The 19,772-nt window shown below is 40.6% G+C and overlaps 2 protein-coding genes across 2 annotated transcripts; both read left to right on the plus strand.

Annotated features, from left to right (window-relative positions):
- Window positions 1-1,328: 1,328 nt before the first annotated feature.
- On the plus strand, window positions 1,329-6,282 carry LOC104436742 (RNA-binding protein FUS). Its single transcript, XM_010049605.3, has 3 exons — window positions 1,329-1,636; window positions 4,643-4,940; window positions 5,391-6,282. Exons 1-3 carry the CDS (start codon window positions 1,411-1,413, stop codon window positions 6,001-6,003), a joined length of 1,137 nt encoding a protein of 378 aa, XP_010047907.2. The 5' UTR covers window positions 1,329-1,410; the 3' UTR covers window positions 6,004-6,282.
- Window positions 6,283-8,848: 2,566 nt separating this feature from the next.
- LOC104439159 (protein tesmin/TSO1-like CXC 5) lies at window positions 8,849-19,003 on the plus strand. The gene is made up of 8 exons (XM_010052268.3): window positions 8,849-9,228; window positions 10,671-10,778; window positions 13,444-13,621; window positions 14,756-15,112; window positions 15,325-15,425; window positions 15,505-15,599; window positions 17,235-17,654; window positions 18,309-19,003. The coding sequence occupies exons 2-8, from the start codon at window positions 10,675-10,677 to the stop codon at window positions 18,563-18,565; spliced, it is 1,512 nt and encodes a 503-aa protein (XP_010050570.2). The 5' UTR covers window positions 8,849-9,228; window positions 10,671-10,674; the 3' UTR covers window positions 18,566-19,003.
- The last annotated feature ends 769 nt before the right edge of the window (window positions 19,004-19,772 follow it).

Here is a 19,772-nt window from a genome sequence, read left to right on the forward strand (position 1 = left end):
AATGCACTTATCTCGTGTATTTTTTCAGTGTGAAATTTTTTTGACATTTTAATGAAGAGAAAGGTTTACCATAAATTAATACACATTGCGAAAATGCAAGGGGTAGGTAAGTGAAAGAAGAGGGTGGCTGATTGAGACAAAAAGTGACTTCGAGAGGGATAGAGAGTTTTTCTTCTTATTTAAATTGAAAAATCACTTGACTGGAAAAAATTGAGAAATCAAAGTTAAACTGAAAATGTAGTGAAAAGAGTTGATCCCATTGCATTAATAAATTGCATTTGTTGAATTAATTTGATATGTTGCCATTTTTTTATTTGCTCGGAACAATTTCAAAGGTGTTTGCCGAGATTTTTTTTTTCCTTTTAATCCTTCATCCTTTCTTCATCTTTAAGAATTTGAAATTAGATTTTCACTCAACCCTATTTTGCAAATACTATAGATTTTTATAACAAGTGAGCAATGGCATTTACAATCATGTAATTTGATAACCGTGATAAAAGCTAAAATATGATGATTGCACCTATCTGTCATTGTTGCCAAGTAAAAGAGATATATAATTGAATTGAATAAATTTCATGCGATTTGTTTTATAAAAGTAGTTGGAATTTCTCATATTTTTAATATAAAAGTTACCATACGAAAATCCTAGTCTTTCCTTCTCCATCTCCTCTTTTGTATCCCTTGTCACTTCTTATGTCAATTCCATCCCTGTCCTTTTCCATTTGTATTTTTTGTTGACTTACGATACTAAAAACAACAACTAAAGAGTCCAAGCTCCACAAATCGTGGTGTGACAAGGAAATTTAAACTTCACGAATCATATAACAATTTGTTAAAATGAATGAACCCTTGATATCTGATCTGTGAGTATCAAATCCTAGCTTCTAGCAAATCATGCCAATCTCAATTCAAATTCGTTGCTCTCAAATCGAATTTTTTATTACTGCTATACATGAAATAATACATAAAAATGTTAAAAATTTATATATTCCATATCTTATTTGATATAGCCTTGTCTTATTTAGAAATCAAGATGATAAAAAATAGTATAAGTGATTCGCAATTTATGAATGAGGCTTTAAATTTAAATGCACACGGAATTTGAAAACGACCTTCATAAACAAAATCAAACACCTTCAAGGCAAAAACCAAAAAAGAAAAACAAAAAAAAAAAAAGAGTTTGTCTTTTCTCTTTCTCGCGCAAGCAAATATGGAAATACCCCCAGAAATCTCATTACTTAATTTTTTTATTTTCCATTATTGCCCCCACCCCCCCAAAAAAAAAAGGAAAATTAAATCCCTTCCTGCGTCTAGGGTTAAGGTACAGAGAAACCCGCTTGCGGAGACTCCGATCTGAACAGAGAAGAAAGCAAGGAAGACCGCGAGAGCGGAGAGGCCTCCCCCACCACCATGGGTTCCAGAGACAAGGACCAGCCCGCTTCCCGCCACCAGCCCCTCCTCAGCAGCCTCGTCGTCCGCCCCTCCAGCAGCAGCGGCGACGGCGGCGGCGGCGGCGGCGGCGGCGGGGACGGCGTCGCCGGCGGCCGCGGCGCCGCCGGGAACGACTACGAGTCCGGCGACGACCGCCGCGATCCCCTCCCGCCGTACCGCTCGGATCGGTACGCCGACGACGCCGGTAACTCTTTCCTTCCTTCGTCCGATCGCCTTTTTTCTTCTTCGGTCGCTTCAGGATGGTCAGTGATTATGTGAGCACGGTTGATTCGCTTCTTCCGTCGCGGCGTCGTTTCGGTGAAGCGAAATCGAGTAGATGCTGTTTCCGTTTTAGGAAGTTCGCGAATGATTCTGATGGAAAATGTTGACGCGAGCGGCATCGCAATCCTTCGGAAGAAGTATCTGATGTTTAGTTATTTAGCTGCTTGATTCGACATGCTTAGAGGTGTGGCTTGCTTAGATCTCTGATCGTGTTCTCGTAGTAAGCCTGTGTATGAACCTTTGACTCTGTTTCTTCTGATAAAATGATATTTAGCTGGTTGTGTTTTGGGTGATACGTCGACGTGCTGCTAAATTTTTGGTATAGAGTCAGTAGTGCTTAAACTTTATTCAATCGGGATGCAACTTGCTAAGTAGCGTTTACATTGATTTGACTGCTTGCTTGGTTTTTGATAATTGAAGTTTGCTGTGGGTGAAACTCGCCAAGAGTTGATTTCTGTATGGCTTAAGTCAGGGAGTTTCTAATTGTATTATTTGCAATTACGTGTCTACTCGACCATTGTGACTGAAGATGTCGTATGCGCTGGAAACCTCCGACCCGAGTGCCATGTTGTGGCGCTAGTCCACACTCGGGTGTGGCTTATTATTTATCCTTACTCACCTGAGAACGGCATGGCAGTTAGTGCTGTAGTGTACAAGCATGTGAAGTGTGACCTTTGTGAAGTTGGTGGGAAAAAATCAAGGTTGTATGGAATTTGAAAAATTTTCTGTTTTTTTTTTCTTTACTTTCTTGTTAGAAGCTAAGTTGCGTTTGAGTTTCATCTTCATAAACAGGAATAATCAATGTATTACCATGCTTTATCTACTCTCCTTTTTATCTGAGGATGATTGATGACATTCTCAGTCATCTTTTGAGTACAAAATATGCTACTAGCTGTATGTCGGATCTTTTGCCATATTTCAATGTCGTCTAAGATTTGCATTGTGTGCAAAGTCACAGTGATAAAAAGCTTGAAAGTCACTATTATTTGCTGCCTTTGAAGAGCTTGCGCTAGTTCATGAAGGCTTGCTCCATTTATTAGTTGAACATACATGTGTAACATGTGGTTTTAATAGATTTGTTAGTCTGAAGCGTTGAATAAACTCTGCTGTTGTCTGTCACAGCTTTGAATGTGCCTGCAAGAACTTTGGTCTTGATGAAGGCATCCTGGTGTGAGTTGGTTTTAAAAAGTCAGGGTTTTGGATTTTTGATGGTTAATTATGTCTTTGGGTAACGAAAGGTTGGAATGGTTTGTGGCTGGTGAAAGTACTGGTTTTAGTAGAGTTATATATTCACGCGTCTCATTTGTGACGAAGGCCGCTTTTAGGTATTATTTGCGATATTTATGGGATAAGAAAAGTGGCAGCAGTTTCAGTTTGGATATGAGGTTTTCAGTTGGGATGTGCACATGATGATTCACTTGGCATCTGAACTTGGAATGTACTTACTACTATCATTATGGTTAAAGTTCCTTGTACCTCATCCTGTTATCAGTCTGTGGCTACACATACTGGCTGGAGGGCTGTTTTCCGTGCTTGGAGTTGGTTGATGAGGTTTCTACTCCCTTTTGCCTGAGACAGTGTGGTTCCTTTCCACGTCATGAATTTGATGAAGGTGGTTCATGTTATTTCCTGCATTAGGTTTGGTTACATCTCAAGGTGGTGTAGTTGGAAATTTAGTCCAGTATTTGGTGGTGGGTATGTGGAATCTGATTTGACAAGTCACCAATGGTGAATACCATTCAAGTTAAAATGTGCATAGCTTGTTTTGGTTGAACGATCTGTTAAGATTCTTTTTTGTCCTTTTGGTGGGTGCTGGGTCAGTGAAATGGCTTTTGCTGCTTCGATTATTACTCAGCAAAATGCTGGAGGCTGGGGAACATTGTCTCATGTCATTTACAATGTCCTTGAAACACTTTGTTGCCCATGAGGTTGGCAAGTGGTGAATCAGTAATGAATATGGTGAAGACTATACCTTATAAGAACAGATGCCCAGGATACCTTTTTAGAAGTCATGGAGAGGGATATTAATGGAGTTCAAAAAGAAAAGGGGTGATAATGGTATTTGCTCCGAAATTTTCTGCTGGGAATGAATTGCATCATGCCCTAAGTTAACCTGAAACGTGGATTAAGCAGAAAATCTATTTCCTCGCTGTTTGGGATTTTTGTCAAAACTATTGCGCTCAATGGATGAGATTTGACTGGAAGGGACTGGGTTCATACCAGTTGGGGTAGTTCGATGTAATTCCTGAGTAGCAGACTGTCACCTTGTGGTTCTTTCACGGGTTTACATCTGCTGCTTGTTGCAGGTCCAGTTCATCAGAAGGTTCTGGGGGTTTTTGTTTGGATGATGTCTTTGATTGGGCTGGTTTATGTTAGTCATGCTTTTTATTTATCTTGTAGTCTGCAGATGTGGATGCTGATATGTTCTTTGTTGTGGCTTGATGGTGTGATTATGTTAATGTTGCATTAATGGTATGGGAGGTCTCTCATCTGCTTAGGGGAATATTAATTCACCGATGTAGTGGTTTGAACGGTAGACTTGAGGCACTTGAATCTAGGAAACTGTGGAATGTGTTCTGATCCTGGAGACTATAAGGGACTTCCCTAATTGGTAAGAGCAAGTGATGTTGCTTGGATTGCACCTTCTGTGGTCAGTTTGTATGTTACGGCAGCTGAAGTTCTTGAAAAGTAATGACTACACCATCAATTGTAGATTCCGTGCCCTATCTCCTTATTATCTGATTTTCATGACACACGACCGGAGGAGCTGTCTTCACGGCCGGTAGCAGTTTTCAAAAATCAGTTCAGTCATTGGTTGACACTTGGCACTTTTATCGACCGCATGCTACTGGCTATCATCACTACATTAAATCACCCTAATTTATCTGTTGGTTTAATTTTCTAGCCATTTCTGGCTTGTCTTTTCCAGGATTTAGAATTGGTGCAGGTTCTGTATCTCCTGCTCGTCATAGGAATGCAGAACGCCGCTATAGTCCAGATCTTGATCGTCCGCCACGTGGCCGTGAATTTCTCAGCAGAAGGGAGCCTGGTAGGTTCCGAGACTCTTCTCCCCATTATGGTAGAGGAAGGGGCGGTGGTAGGCCCTATGGTGGCAGGGGTTTTGATGGTCCTGGATTGGGTCCTCGGCCATTCAGAGGTGAACCTGTAGCTAGAAACAATCCTAACGTGCGACCAAGGGAGGGCGATTGGTACTGTGCAGATCCTTCGTAAGTCATGATGCTAAATCTTTAGAATAGCTTTATGTTATTGTCCTTAAGGTTACCTATTTGCTTAAAAAGGATTGTGAGGCAATATTTAGATGGTTTTTTTTATGATTTGTATTTGGAGAAGACTATCTTTACAATCAACTTCAGTTTTTTACAATTACCTGCAGTTGATTTCAGGACTCAATTACCCAATTTTTCGTATTCCTGCAACAGAGAAATAGAACTCTCTGCTTCAATTTCTTATTCACAATGTGCATTTGATTTTGATCATCAATATGATAGCATATGTGCATGATACACACCAGGAGAATTCCTGGCTAGCTGTCCCCATTGCACCTCTCTAGCTAGCAATTTTCTGTATACTTTATGAACTTTGCTGCTCTTAACTTGTGCTTAATATCACCATCTGACTATTTGTGTCTAACATCTGATCATGTTCTATTCTCCTAGATGTGGCAATCTGAACTTTGCGAGGCGAGATCTCTGTAACAACTGCAACAGACCTCGCACTGGACACAGGGGTAGCCCCAGAAGGGGCTATCTGGCCCCATCGCCTCCATTTACTGCTTCGAGGCGTTTTCCTGGGCCTCCATCGCATCGTTCACCTCCTAGGTCCATGAATGGGTACAGGTCTCCGCCTCGTTCATGGGTTCGGGATGGGCCTCGAGATTTTGGCCCGGGTGGTCTACCCCCTCCCCGGCATGAAGTTGGGTTCTCTGATGACTACATTCGAAGGGAACACGTGGACTATCCAGAAGATGACTATAGGGGAAGGAGCAGGTTTGACAGACCAATGCCGACTGACTGGGCCCACAGAGACCGTGGAAGGGATAGCTTTGTAAGCGAAGGAAAAAGCTTTGACAGGCGACCGCTATCACCACCTCTGCACCCGCCACCACTTCCTGCAAGTCATGACCGATGGGCACGTGACATCAGGGAGAGGAGCCGTTCACCTATTAGGGGTGCCCTCCCACAAAAAGATTACCGTCGGGATCTCTACTTGGAGAGGGGACGAGATGATCGCCATGGTCTGGGTAGAGGGAGGATTGGTGATCCTTATTAGCTGAGGCACAATTTGCTGCTATAAGTCCGATTTTTGCAGGGTGGAGGTTATTGTGTAAAGGATTTTGAAGGTTGTAGGAAAGATGGAGTTAGGATTGTACTGTTTGCAATGGAGCATTTATGGTTTCATAGGGCCGGTGTGTAATACAATTGCGTGTGTGGTCTGCTTCTCCGAGACTGGTTTTTCAAATGGAACTTGCAGAGAATTTTCTCTCCAGCGACAGGTTATACTTGGAGATGCTTCGTGGTTTTTTATCAGGTGAATGCTCCTATCTATGAAGGGTCCGAGTCCGTCTTTACAATGCCTTTAAAGCGTATGAATAAACATCGAATAATTCGAGCAATCGAGTTAAAGCAGCTTTGTGCCTGAGAGTTGACTCGAACCTTTTGAATTGCCGCTGGTTATCTCTTGGCGATTGGATACAAGTGATCTGTGCCGTTTGATTTGGTAGGAGCAAGGCCAGAGCGGAATTGCAGTTCCTTTACCCTTTCCCATCTCCGATGTTAGGCGAGTACATTTGAACAGGGATTGGTCATCCTTTTCATAAGAGGAATGAGCATTTTGGGCGCAAGGAGTTGGAAAAAATGCTCATCCCTTTGCAGGGGGCATCGAGTTAAGATTTGAATGAAGTGCCTTAAACATGAGATTGTCTTCCTTCTTCGCGGCGTGACGAGAGGAAGAAGAAAAAGAAAGAAATTCAAATGGGACACGCTGTATTCCTCCCGATGACTGGACGGATGGAGTTGAGCTGTCGATGGAATTTTGGTTAGTCAAATTGAATCCGAAGTGAGTACCAAATCCGAAAGGTCTTTGAAGTGAACCTCTTTTCTTTTCTCCAAATATTCCCGAGGTCGAACCAAAACATCATAACCCGAGTTTCTAATCGTGAAAGTTAACCTAAGTTTGTAATTATGAAAGTTTGGCACCGAGTTGATAATCATCTGATTATAAAGAAAAAGGGGGTCAATTTCTTAAACTAGCTTTGACGCGAATAGAATAAAGGATGGTCTATCACCTCATGCGTCCGGGTCTACGTTTCCGCCATTGATTGGAAAGCGCACTTTTCCCTGCTTGAGAAACGCCACTTGGACGGCCCATCAGTAACATAATTATTCACAAAATCGCCGAGCATTTCATTTGCTCGACCGGTTGAAAGCCGAGCAAATGCTCTTCGCAAGCGTATCTCTCACGTGTGAAGCACATGCTTCGACGGGAAATCGGATAATAGTAGACAATGGAAATAATTCAAGAGTTTAAAGACGTGCATGATAATTATTCTTTTCTAGAAATCAATTTTCTGACTATAAATTGATTTTTCTATCTTTATTCCCCGTACAAATTTCTAAGTAAAAATAGGTGTTTGATAACTTCAAAAAACTAATATTCATGAAATGAAAATTCGTTTGATAACAATACAAAATTTCTCAATTCCAAGTTATGGTGGTAGGCGTCTGGGGGCTGTCGATGGGATGTGACCGGCGATCAACAACCAAGGGCTAGCAAAAAGCATCTAGCGTTTGGTGATTTGCAAGGCGCTTGGCGATTCTTGAGCGACGAGAGTTCAGTGATCGGCGGTGAGAGGTGAGCATCCAGTGTCTCATGAGTGGTAGATGGGCTGTAGACAGGGACAAGAGTGAATGATGAGAATAATTTTATTTCTCACTTTTGTTCTAGAAATAGAAAAGCTAAAAAAATTTAAAAAAAAAAGAAAAGCTAAAAATTTTAATTTATGATTTTTAGTCTAAATCTATTTAAGAAATAGAAATTTGTTTTAGAATTAAAAGTTGAAATTGTGTTACTAAATAGAATTTTATTCCAAACATGTTCTAGAGAACTGAAAAACAAAGAAATAGGAAAATAAAATGATTATCATGTGCGCAAGACACATTGAGAAGGGGGCAATTTGAGATCTGGCGTCTACATTATTATGGTTGGAGGAGGTTGGAGGGGTGAGTCGAGACGAAATCCGTTTCACTGGGGGTCATTTCATGATTCTTGCTATCTCAGAGGGCCATTTTCTAATTAACCCTCGTATCCGATGCGCGCCGTACCGGAGGTGTATTTTACTATTTACTCCCTCCACTAGTCCCAGTCAACAATTTCTGAGGCGATTCCACATTTAGCGCCAAATTCATTTCCTTATTTATTCTGCTTTTTTTTTTTCCCGGTTCTCCTCTCCCCACTGCGGGAAGAAAAATCACGTAAGCACGAACGGAGTCGCCCAGCCAATGAGCCCCCCCCACGTGCGGCCGACCCGAGCCCAGACCCACCGATCTCGAGGGCTTTTCACCACCGATCTCATTCGGAGCCCGACCCCGGGGGGGGCGATCGCACGGTCGACGCGGGGGGCCTGCGTACCCTTCTATGAATTCGGGCCGTCGATCCCGCCCACCGCGCTGCCGCCCGTCGGATGCGCCCGGGACGCGCATCGGGGCCGTCCAATAATCGCGAAATTGAAATTTCAAAACCTCGGGAGAGAGAGGGAGGAGGAGGGAAAGAACGAAGAAGAACGAGCAGCAGCAGAAAAAAAAAAAAGGAGGAGGAAAAAAAAAAAAAAAAAAAGCCTCCCCTTTTTTAATTTCCTCTCCTCTTCCTCCTCGCGATTTCGCTCCACCGAAGAAGCAGGAAGGGGGATAGATTTTCGAGCGCTGCTCCTCCTCCGCTTCGCAAATTCCGATCTTCCCGTTCGGCTCGCGAGCTGCTGCGGCGGCCGCCGGCGCTCGATCACCGCCACACTGTGCTGGGCGGGGTGCGAATCTCGAGCTCCGCGGGCGGCGGAATTTGAATTCTCGGGGGCGTGTCGGGTCGGCTCTTGGAGGTTGGAGCTGAAAGGCGCTGAATTCGTCCTAATTCGAGCGAATCGGGGGCGCGCGGGGAGGACGTGGTTCTTGCGGCGTTCGGAATCCGAGTCTGGTCGGATTTTTCTTTTGGTTTTTCGTTTGAGGTGGAGAGATTCGATGGGAGAAGGCGAGGCGGGGAGTCGTCTCCGAAGAGGCAGCAATCGGAGGCGGGAGGGAGCGCCCCGGAGAACAGTGGCGCGGGGAAGAGATTGGCGGCGAGGCAGCTGGATTTCACGCGGGGCGGGGGCGGGGGCGGGGAGAGGGAGGGCGTGGTGCTGCCGGAGCATCCGCAGCCGGCGGCCGCTGCCGCGGCCGCCGCGACGCAGCCGGCGCAGGTGGTGGCGCTGCCGCTGCCTCCTCTGCAGGCTTCTCATCCGGCAGTGAGGTTGGTGCGCAGTTGGTTTCTTGGTGATTTTCTGTGTGCGCGCTTGCTCTTGCGTCTTCTTCTTCTTCTTCTTCTTCTTTTCCTTTTCCCCCGGCTGGGAAGTTATCGTTTTGTTCGAGGGAACTTTCTGGTTTCAAGGGTATGTGGTAGAATCAGGAGGGAACGATTGGTCGCGTAGATATTTTGGTAGTGAATGCAATTGGTCGGTTGCAGCATTGAGCTAGCGAATTGATGGATGAAGAGTGGTTTGGATCCTGATTTAAATGGAGGAATGGAGGAAGGAAGTTTTTGAACTCCTCTCTCTAGTGGTTTTGTTCTTCCTGCGTCCGTTGTCCGCTTCACCTTCTCAGCTCTTTCTTATTCCCAGTACCTGCATTTTCTACATTGTTATTTTGGTGTTCGATAGAGGTACTTCAGCCTCAGGACTGAGGAAGGGTTTGTTTAGGATTTTGAATTGTTGATATTTTTCGTTGACTTTCTGGAATTTATTTTCTTTTTGGGAACTTGTGGGAAATCAAACATTGTTCGATTGTCATTGTTGTTGGTAAAAGGTTCTTTCTTTCCCATTAAAGTTGCGAGATTTCGACTCATTCACTCCATTTACCTCCATCTTTTCAGAAGCACATCCATCAATCATCCCTGCACAAGAATAGTTTAATGCTTGTAAAGAATGTCGAGCCCCCAGTGACAAGTTTTGTTCTCTAACGTTTGGTCGCAGTTACAAACTTATTGAGTGCAATTGGGGTCTAACTTTCCTTTTGTGCCTGAAATTTTCATGGTATTGAGACGTTCAAAGGGCTAAAAGAGTATTTATTATACTTGTCATTTCATCATTCCTCTGGCAATTGTCAGAAAATAACACCTTGTTAATTAGTGAGCTTATTGAATTTTTTATGTTGCAGGTGTATGAAATATGTCAATGCAGAAAATTTTTCCTCCTATGTTTTGAACTAAAGAGTTACCTTATCAGTGTAAAAGTATACTTATGATGGCATTGACTTTAAAAATTTCTCTCTATTATATTCTTTTTATTCTGTAAGGTGGAATTGCATTTAATTTAGATTTTTGATAATAGAACTTCTCTCTCTTTTCATGATGGAAATCCTCTCTTTTTATCTCCATTGAATCTGTGTTTGATATGTCGATTCTCAATACCTTCACTGGGGTCTTACAGTGCTAAAGGTCATTACATGCTAAGTTCTCTATAAATTGGTTGATCACAAGCCAGTAGAATAAGGCTTTGGTCTTTTTCTTTTATGTCGATGATTCGAGTACTGCATTTGTACTGTCTTTCATCCTGTATGATCTGTCAAACATCTGCATTTGTGCTGATGCCATTCAAAATTGTACTTCTTTTGTTGCTGCACTGACAAGACTTGGCTTTACTGAGAATATTTATTAAGCTATTTTGATGTATATGTTCTTTGCCTTTGCATTTCCAGGAGAATGGAATCTCCGAAGGCGAGACCAAGACCCAATGTGGAAGTGAAAGAGGGCACTCCAAAGAAGCAAAAGCAGTGCAACTGTAAACACTCACGTTGTTTGAAGCTGTAAGTACATTTCTGCATGAATGGAATGGTCATTTTAGTGACTATGTACTGATAGTACTTACTTGGCTTCTCACTTTGGCTACTGAAATTCTATCTTTATGTACTAGTGGGACCTTACCTGCTTGTTTGGCGCCGTCATCCATTACCTCGAATTCATCCATTATTTTTCCCTCTCCAAGAGATAGCACATTTTCTCCTATAACTTTTTCAGTATTATTGAGGGTGTGTATCGTAAGTAATAAATTTTTTGCTGTTTAAATATTAACTAATGTATTTTAGCTATTGAATCCATGTTAAAAGGAATATGCTGCAGAAAAGGAACTCCTGATGTATGCCTGTTTGACATTCACAGTAAAACTATGCTGTTCATCTTAGAAGTTTCACTTTTGCACGGTCTTGAACTCTTTTCAGAAGCTGTTTGCAGGCTTAATAAGCATCAATTAGGTAAAGGCTGTGTGCCAAACACAGATAGCAGTAGAATATGCTAATGTGGGATGTGTTATTTGGGATAAACAACGGGATGGAACTTTAAAACACTTTTCTAGTTCATTGCTTTGATATGAAAGGTATGCAGACATGCTAGAGTCTATTTTTCAACATAGGCCAAAGGGATAAAGGGATGACCCCTATATTTTGACTATACTCTTTGTCCATGTGTTAATGCTGATTGATAGTGTCATTTGCTTGTACTATGGCAAAGTTTTTATCATTAGATGCTCACATTAGGCATTGCTTAATGGTCCACTCCATTCTAAGATTTTGATGATGTAGTTATTGATTCCCAATTTAAATTATTTTCTTTGAAAAATTCCTAATTAGGTGCAAGTTTAGTGTGCATAGCTCAGTTGTTGAATAAAAAATTTGCACATAATGACTCCAGGCCAAATTTGGTACATAAAATGGAGGTCATAATGGAATCAAGATTCTGGCTTTCATTCCTTTCCTTATGTTTGGGAGCACGTTTTCATTGGAATGGGTGTTCCCATTGGAATACCCGTTTTGCACTGATTCACACGAGGAAGGAATTCCAATTCCTTTCCCCTCATAAAAATGCATGGTATGTTTTTTTCTAGGTGTACCCTTTTTTCTCCTTTCATACTACTTCTTAAGGGAATATTTGACATTTGACTTTAATCCCCTTTTGGATTCCCACATTCTATTAATACAACCAAACATAAGAATATGAACAGCAGTTCCATTACTTGTGTCATTTGGTTTCCATTTTCTTTTCTTTCTTCCTACCAAACATGCTGTTATATTAGGGTAAACTTCTTTGCCTTGTGCAGTGGTAAGGATTGGGTTGCATCGTGAACATGAGTATCTTTCTGAATGCTTATAATATGATGCGAAATTCAGATGATTGTCTCCAGATCAGACCTCTCAAAATGTGATCTAGGTGCGGTAGATATACTGCAAAATACAATAATATACTGTGTAATCCATATCCAGGATCTGTTAATAACCAACTCTTCCAGATAATGATGGTATGAATCTATTTGAGGATCACTCTTTGTACAAAATGAAATGTTTTGGTTTTACTCAGAAAAAGAATGGATTCTGTGGTTGCCAGACAGAATGTAAAGTTGCTGGTATGCATGGTCCAGACATTTTGTATTTATTATAGGATAAACTACCCTGACACGGTCAAAACACGTTGTGTGAAATGTGGCCTTTTGGTTTTTATTCAGAAAAAAAGGATGATTCGTAGGTCACCAAAGAGAGTGTAAAGTTGTTTGTAAGTACAGTCAAAACATGTTTTTTTATTTATTATAGCATAAATTACTTTCACACTGCTTGTGTTTTGACAAAATTGCGGGGACGCTCCCTGTGTTTTCAAAGCTACTCTGACACCCCTTGTTAGCTTGTGTTCAAATTCACCAATTTTCCTAGATGGGTGCTATCAGATTAAATTTTTATAACACAGTGTATCCCTGCAACTTCTCAAAACTCAGGGTGGTGGAGTGATTGCCTTGATTAAAAGCAGTATTGCCAGTTTGCTGAAAACAATACACAGTTATAAATGGAAGGCTTCTAAATGCTAAGTAATTTATGCTGTTTTCCTCTGACTCTAGAATAAGATTCTGTTATACCAGACTCAGATGTGTGCACACTGGCACCTTCAGAGTGTCCCTCTCAAGATTAGGTTCCATACCATATTTGATTTCTGTTACCAAAGAGTTTTCCGTAGTTTGACTTTATGTCACCAGTCTTTTGTGCAAGCTGTGCAGGGTGATCATTAAAATGTGGAATGTGGACATTTGATAATGAGAAATATATGATTGGCTGCTAAATTTCGTAATATATAGGACATATCTTTAGAGTGTGCATTGATTCTTTGTGCCACAACCAGTGGTAATTGCCATTATTAATGCCAATAGACACTTATTAAAGCAATCGACTTTAAGTTAATCTCTTCTTTTCAAAATCCCCATAAATGCTTTGTCCTTTTCGATTTCTAGGTCATTATTATGTTCTTTTGAGTACTTTACATCAGGAACTGTGCTTGGCCTTCTATTATACTTAAGAGTTAGATTATCTTGGGCCTTGAGGCATTACTACATTGTTGTTTTACTGTCTTAATTCAATTCTTTTATTTTGTGGTTGAATTTATCAGCTGACCGAATATCCTCTAAGTTATATGGTCTTAATCTCACTTTTTGATCAGTTACTGCGAATGCTTTGCATCTGGTATCTACTGTGATAAGTGCAACTGCTCAAACTGTCACAACAATGAAGAAAACGAAGCTGCAAGACGAGAAGCTGTTGAAGCTACGCTAGAACGTAATCCAAATGCATTTAGACCTAAAATTGCAAGCAGTCCTCATGGACCAAGGGACAGAAGGGTGGGTACTCTCTATTAACGAAAACTTCTTCTGAAATTGTTTTTTTAAATATATCCCCTTTCATCTTTCATCCCTTTCTCCTCCTCATACACTAATGGCATGGTTGGTTAGATCCTTTTGCTGCTTGCGATGTGAGTCAACTCAAAGAAGCTAATTGGAGAAATCTCAGCTTCTATTTTGTAGTTCAAGTTAAACACATTGTTGATATGTCTACCCAATTTAGTTATATTACAGCCTTTTCCTTTGTTGAAGCGGTGCTAAGAATCATCTTTTGGTCCTCATTATCTTATTGTGGCTATCACATTAAACCCTGTGCTGATTTTGATTGTTTAGTTGTCAGTTAGCTTCAACTTTGGAGGACAATTGACACCGAACGTTACCTTCTTGGGGGCTTTGACATTGATCTTCACCAAAATAATGTATACGACTTAAAAACTATGTTGGATAACTGGTTTGTGGCTTTAAATGATACTGCTAGGACTAACATAGACTTATAATCACTTCCATTAAATTGTTCTCATATTGCATGTTTATATGGTTTGTCTGGGTTTTATATGCATGTAGTCTCCTTCCATCAACTTTTTTAATTTTTTGGGTTGACTATCTAACATGGTATGAGAGTCCTATCTGGCTCCAGCACCTTGTGGCTCCTGTTTCTCAACTCCATATTCCCTTCTCTATCTAGTTTGTATGTGAGAGAAGGTATTGCAATATTTGAGAATGCTTGTCTACTGGTTGGATTGGGCCGCATATGCATATACTCTTCCTCCATCTAATTGCATAATTTTGTAGATCAAACATTTTGACTACTTCTGCTTATTTAAGGAAATAGTCAATTGCTTTTTTACAGTAGCTTGCATTTAGAATGGATGGATCCAAAAACCAAGTTCATTGTCAATCGGCATGTAAAGGTGTCTGCAAAGGTCCCTAAGGTTTACTTATTGTAAAGGAACTTAATCTGTCTGAAATTGTCATTTTGTGGTGTATGACTGGGAAAAGGTGTGGAAGAAATAGGATACCTTTTTGTTGCTTGGTGGAGCATAACTTCATGTCTCTCCTTTTGTAATTGTCAATACTTCATAATACTTCTGGCTGTTGATGACAAAAACGTGGAGTTGCTTCAAATTAATGCAGGAGGATGCCGGGGCCTTGGGGAAGCACAATAAGGGCTGCCACTGCAAGAAATCAGGCTGCCTCAAAAAGTACTGTGAGTGCTTCCAGGCCAACATCCTTTGCTCAGAAAATTGTAGATGCATGGACTGCAAGAATTTTGAAGGAAGTGAAGAGAGACAGGCTCTTTTCCATGGGGACCATGCCAACAACATGGCATACATTCAGCAGGCTGCAAATGCTGCCATCACGGGAGCAGTTGGATCATCTGGTTTTGCATCCCCGCCTTTGTCCAAAAAAAAGAAAGGTCAGGAACTCTTCTTTGGTTCAAACTCGACTGTCAAGGATCCATCCATTCAAAGACTTGGGCAATTTCCACAGGTAAAGTTGATCAGTTCATCTTATGTTATACTGCAGTGGTGATTGACTAAGTAGACATCAGCTAATATATTATGCCCTTTCACTTATCTTCTGAACTTATCCAAGAAACTATAGAGGTTTTTTAAGCCTGAAAACTTGACCATCTGTTTCAGCATAAACATTTTAGCTGCACTATCTGGGTGTTTTGACTGTATTTTCTATGTTGATGACAGCCAAACAATACAAAAGCCACTGCACCTTTCTCCTTGTCATCTGCACCTGTTACCCATGGCGTTAGCAATACATTGTCAGCTCCTTCAAAATGTACATACAGGTAGATATTTTTTTTATTTCTCTTTAATCGAGTGAAAACCTACATTCTTACAAAAGGTGCGTCTTTGCCCTCATTGAAGGTCCCTGTTAGCAGATATCATTCAACCACAGGACGTAAAAGAGCTTTGCTCTGTTCTAGTGGTGTTATCAGGCGAAGTTGCCAAGACACTTGCAGGTACACATTGATGACTGATCTGTCTATGAATGAGCTGAAAATTGCCTTTCATGTTACTTTGGCTAGTTCAGCCACTTGATGGAAGAGGTGCAATTAGTTACTAGTGTGGTCATTTTGTGGTCTTATTAATGAATGTTGAAACTACAGCTGAGGGAATTTTTTTACTTATAATCTGTTTCAATTTAACATGCGAAGCCATCACCCTGTGCCTTCCGGCCTGATTGAGTGCAGACATTGCACATTGATCAGAGTGTATACTTGTCTCCAAATGGTGAAGTTTCGGCTTTCTATGTTGCCTGATCGTTCTTTTTCTACTTTCTCTCAGTATCATTGGGATAAGTAGTTTTTCCAGCAAAATATAGCTAGAGTTTTGCAATTGTGTCTTGATGGTCCATTATTATTATCTAACTTGCTCATCTCCTATTCATATTCAATCTCCCTTACACTTCATGGGCCTATCTGCAATCTATCTTCCTTTCATCTCACTGTGTCCATGATTACCACCACCACAAGCCTGAACCACTCTCAGTCGTGGTTGCTGATGATGTTTAGGAGCTGTAAGCAAAAATGAAAACTAAAGTGTCATTTCACTGTTTCAATATCAGAAAGTGAACATATAAATTATTAATTGTCACAGGAAACCAAATAGAAAAGAAACTTTTGGGATAACCTTTTAGTGCTAAAGCCATCAAAGAAGCTCGAAATCTTTTTTTATCTCACACTGAATTGAAGCAACAAGGCTGTGGCCCAGTAATGGTCCAATGAGCATTCTGTCTCCTCAATATCCTGATACCCTGACCCAATATGAGAAGTCTTCGGACATGAGAATGGGACTTCTATGCATCGGTGTCTCATCCACAATGTGATAACTGGAAAAGAGCTCAGTTTTAAACTTGAATAGGTGTTTTGTGTGCTCAAATTGTTTGGGAGAGAGGGGTGTGGGGTTTGGTGACAACCTTGTCATATCCATTAGCTGTTTAAGGGAGTGCTTTGTCGATTTTCCTCTGTGGAGACTGAACCAAAATGATAACCACAGATTTATTGAAATGTATATACAAATTTGGATGCTTTATATTGATGTACTTCAATCTTCATCCACTAAACTTCATGCTTGGTAATAGCTGATGACTTTCTCTTCTTGTCATAGTGAGGTTACTGCTTTTACTATTACTAGCTTCAGAGCTGGAGCTTCATTTTTTTATGCATTTGTGAGCTTAGAACAGTGAAGGGTTTTGACTTTATACTATCTGCCTTATTTTTGCAATAGTTTCTTATTCCCGGTGCAGTCAATCTCCTCTGAGTTGCTTCTTCTATTCCTCAGCAACTAATATATGGGCAGGTTTCCTACATATTGTATTTTGTTCCAGCTTCATTACCTGGCTTGTCATTGTTTTCTTTGGTGACTTTGTTTCAGCACAACTAGTAGTTCCAGTGAAAACAAATTCTGTCGCTTGGAAATGAAGTAGTCAGCTTCTGCGACATTGCTAACTATTGATGTTAATCTTTTTGCTACTGTAATCATTAAAAGTACTTTTGATTGTCTTCCAACTGGTATTGTCTGCGTGCTTGCATTCATAAACCAATAGAAAATCGAAGGATTGCTGTTACTGATTTATGGTCAATGTTCTTGCCCAGAAGAAAAGAATGCAAAAGAAAAGCAGGTGGCAGATCAGACAGAAGCTTCTCTTGCTTCATCGACACAAGACAGGACTCAAAGCCTGAAGGATCCTGATGGCGGGAAAACAGCAGCTGACAATTGTTCGAGCTCAAGCCAGGTTGATAAAAGTGGTCATGAGGAATCAGTCTCAGACAGTGCCGAAGCACCAAATGGAAGACCTGTGTCTCCTGGAACTTTGGCTTTGATGTGTGATGAACAAGACACAATGTTCATGGCAGCTGCTTCCCCTAGTGGGTTGATGGGCCACGACTGCAATTCATCTTCACAGGTTTCTCATGGACAAGGCATAACAGAGGTCTACGCGGAGCAGGAAAGGATTGTCCTGGCGAAAGTGCGAGATTGTCTAAATAAACTCATCACTTTCGGAGAAATAAAAGGTAAGTTTGAATACCCTTAACTCAAATCCATTCTCCAACTTAAGAACAGTGGAAAAGAAAGAAGAATGAGTCTATAACCCAAATGCCTGAGTTATCCCTTCTGCATATTACATCTTGCAGAATGTTGATTGATATTTTCGACCAAGTTAAAACCTTGAAAGTTGAGGTCATACTTTCTGCAGTGTGCGCAATCCGGTGTCATTGATTGTTTCAATATGAAGTAGCATAGTCAAGCATTTCGAAATATGACTGCCAAATAGTTTTTGAATAACACACTATAACATTGCTTAGAAGTTAGAAATAAGGCATTTCTTCATATTTGAACCAATTAAACCTATATCACTCCACTTCTCAATAGATAAGTGGTTTGGAGTATTGGACATAGGATTTGTAAATATGTCATACAATGCCATAGTTCTATAGCATGCTTGTGTGATATTGAGGAAATTATGTTGGAGCAATTCACGTTTCTTTCGAAATGATGGAATTGCACATCCTTCTGGTTTTTTGTCCTTGCTAATACTTAGTTAAATGACTGATAATCTGATTCTGGATGTTCTGCCATACATTAGTGTCTATAAAGCTACGTGTTTGGCAGTTTGATAGAGTACCCTTCTCATTACTAGATTCTCATAGTGATTATTTTCGTGACAGAGACCAAGTACTCCTCATTAGCAAGAACTGAATTGGGACTTCAAAAGGACCCCATCTGTAACGGAGGTGCAAATGGAAAAATTGACACAGGACATCAACCATGGTTGGAAAGCAATAGCATCGCCAGAACTAGTGTTCCACCGCCTTTATCGACTCAGGTGGTTTCCACAGCAGTTAGCACTTCTCGTACGGACAATTCCAATATGTCACGTGCTCTTGAGAATGGATCTATCCAACCAAAGGTTGAACAGATTTGAAGCGAGTTTTAAGCAAAAGAGTTTTGTAATGAGTGAGCACGGATTGCTATGGCATCGATACGCAATTAAACATAGTGCACAGATGAAAGTCCTAGCAAAGCAGATGGAACACAAGCAATGGAGAAGTTCACTGCAGACTCTTGTTGCGGTGCCAACATGATTCCATTATGGTTTACCGTGGCCATATTATTCACTTCACTCGATTTTAGTGTTGAGTTTTGATTTGATTTGTAAGATTAGGATTGAGAATGCACCTGAAGATGCACAGGATATAACCTCCTTGTACGTGCTGAGGTGACGTGACTTGTACCCTCCGATGTAAAGATATACTCAATTATTTAACTGAGATAGGGTAATTTGATAATTTTCCTACACTTTTGTATCTCAAAGAGAAGATGGAATGAAGATACTGTGTATCCATTTTTTTGGGTTTTTCTAGCTAAAATTTCACACATCTTACTGGAATTGTAGTTTTAGTCTCTCTCTCTCTGACGGAACCTTATGATTGTAAGGCTCCCTTGTATAACCATTGAGAAAAGCTTAAAACTCAAGGCTTAAATTCTGAAAAGTGAATTTTCTTTTGATGGAGCAGCAGTTGTTTCTCCATTTATTGTCATCACTTAGACTGCCACCATTTCCGGGAGGTAACAGTAGAGCCACTGACGGCTGAAGCTACCATCATTTATCGACCGTACGGTTGCTAATATTTGGTATATGCTCAATTTCAGAAAGTTTTTGAAAAGGGACAATTGTCTTCGGTGCAACGGTTTGGGATTTTGAGGGGTTCGGTTTAGGCCATGGTAGCAATTCCCGTGGAGTGGGAGTGATTGGTTCTAACTAGTATAGGCAAGTTCCAAAACACCTAAAATCTATTATGTTATAGTTGGTTTTTTGTTTTTGGACTCTGAAATCGAATCTAAAACCTACCCTATTGGGTTTACCTGAGAACTAGTTTTATTTTTTTGTTTTTTGTCTTTACAGCTAAATCATATGAGATTATGAGTAACAAAATGATTCGAAGTAAAAGATAAACAACAGAAATTCCAATCCGTCAAAAATAATATTCTATAAGATGAATACGTAATCAAATACAATTATAAACAAGCTGAAACACATAACAATAAAACTTAAGTTATAAAACTCCACTCTTCATTTGTTCATAAATATTTAGAGAAAGAGGAAAAATTGATGAGGAGTTTTGAGGAAG

This window comes from Eucalyptus grandis, chromosome 3, assembly GCF_016545825.1.
Source record: "Eucalyptus grandis isolate ANBG69807.140 chromosome 3, ASM1654582v1, whole genome shotgun sequence".
NCBI lineage: Eukaryota > Viridiplantae > Streptophyta > Magnoliopsida > Myrtales > Myrtaceae > Eucalyptus > Eucalyptus grandis.

Coding starts and splice junctions, on each gene's coding strand:
- LOC104436742 (XM_010049605.3), top strand. CDS start 1,411: ATGGGTTCCAGAGACAAGGACCAGCCCGCTTCCCGCCACCAGCCCCTC. Junction 1,637..4,642: donor TCGGTACGCCGACGACGCCG/GTAACTCTTTCC, acceptor TGTCTTTTCCAG/GATTTAGAATTGGTGCAGGT. Junction 4,941..5,390: donor TGGTACTGTGCAGATCCTTC/GTAAGTCATGAT, acceptor CTATTCTCCTAG/ATGTGGCAATCTGAACTTTG.
- LOC104439159 (XM_010052268.3), top strand. CDS start 10,675: ATGGAATCTCCGAAGGCGAGACCAAGACCCAATGTGGAAGTGAAAGAG. Junction 13,622..14,755: donor ATGGACCAAGGGACAGAAGG/GTGGGTACTCTC, acceptor AAATTAATGCAG/GAGGATGCCGGGGCCTTGGG. Junction 17,655..18,308: donor CACTTTCGGAGAAATAAAAG/GTAAGTTTGAAT, acceptor TTTTCGTGACAG/AGACCAAGTACTCCTCATTA.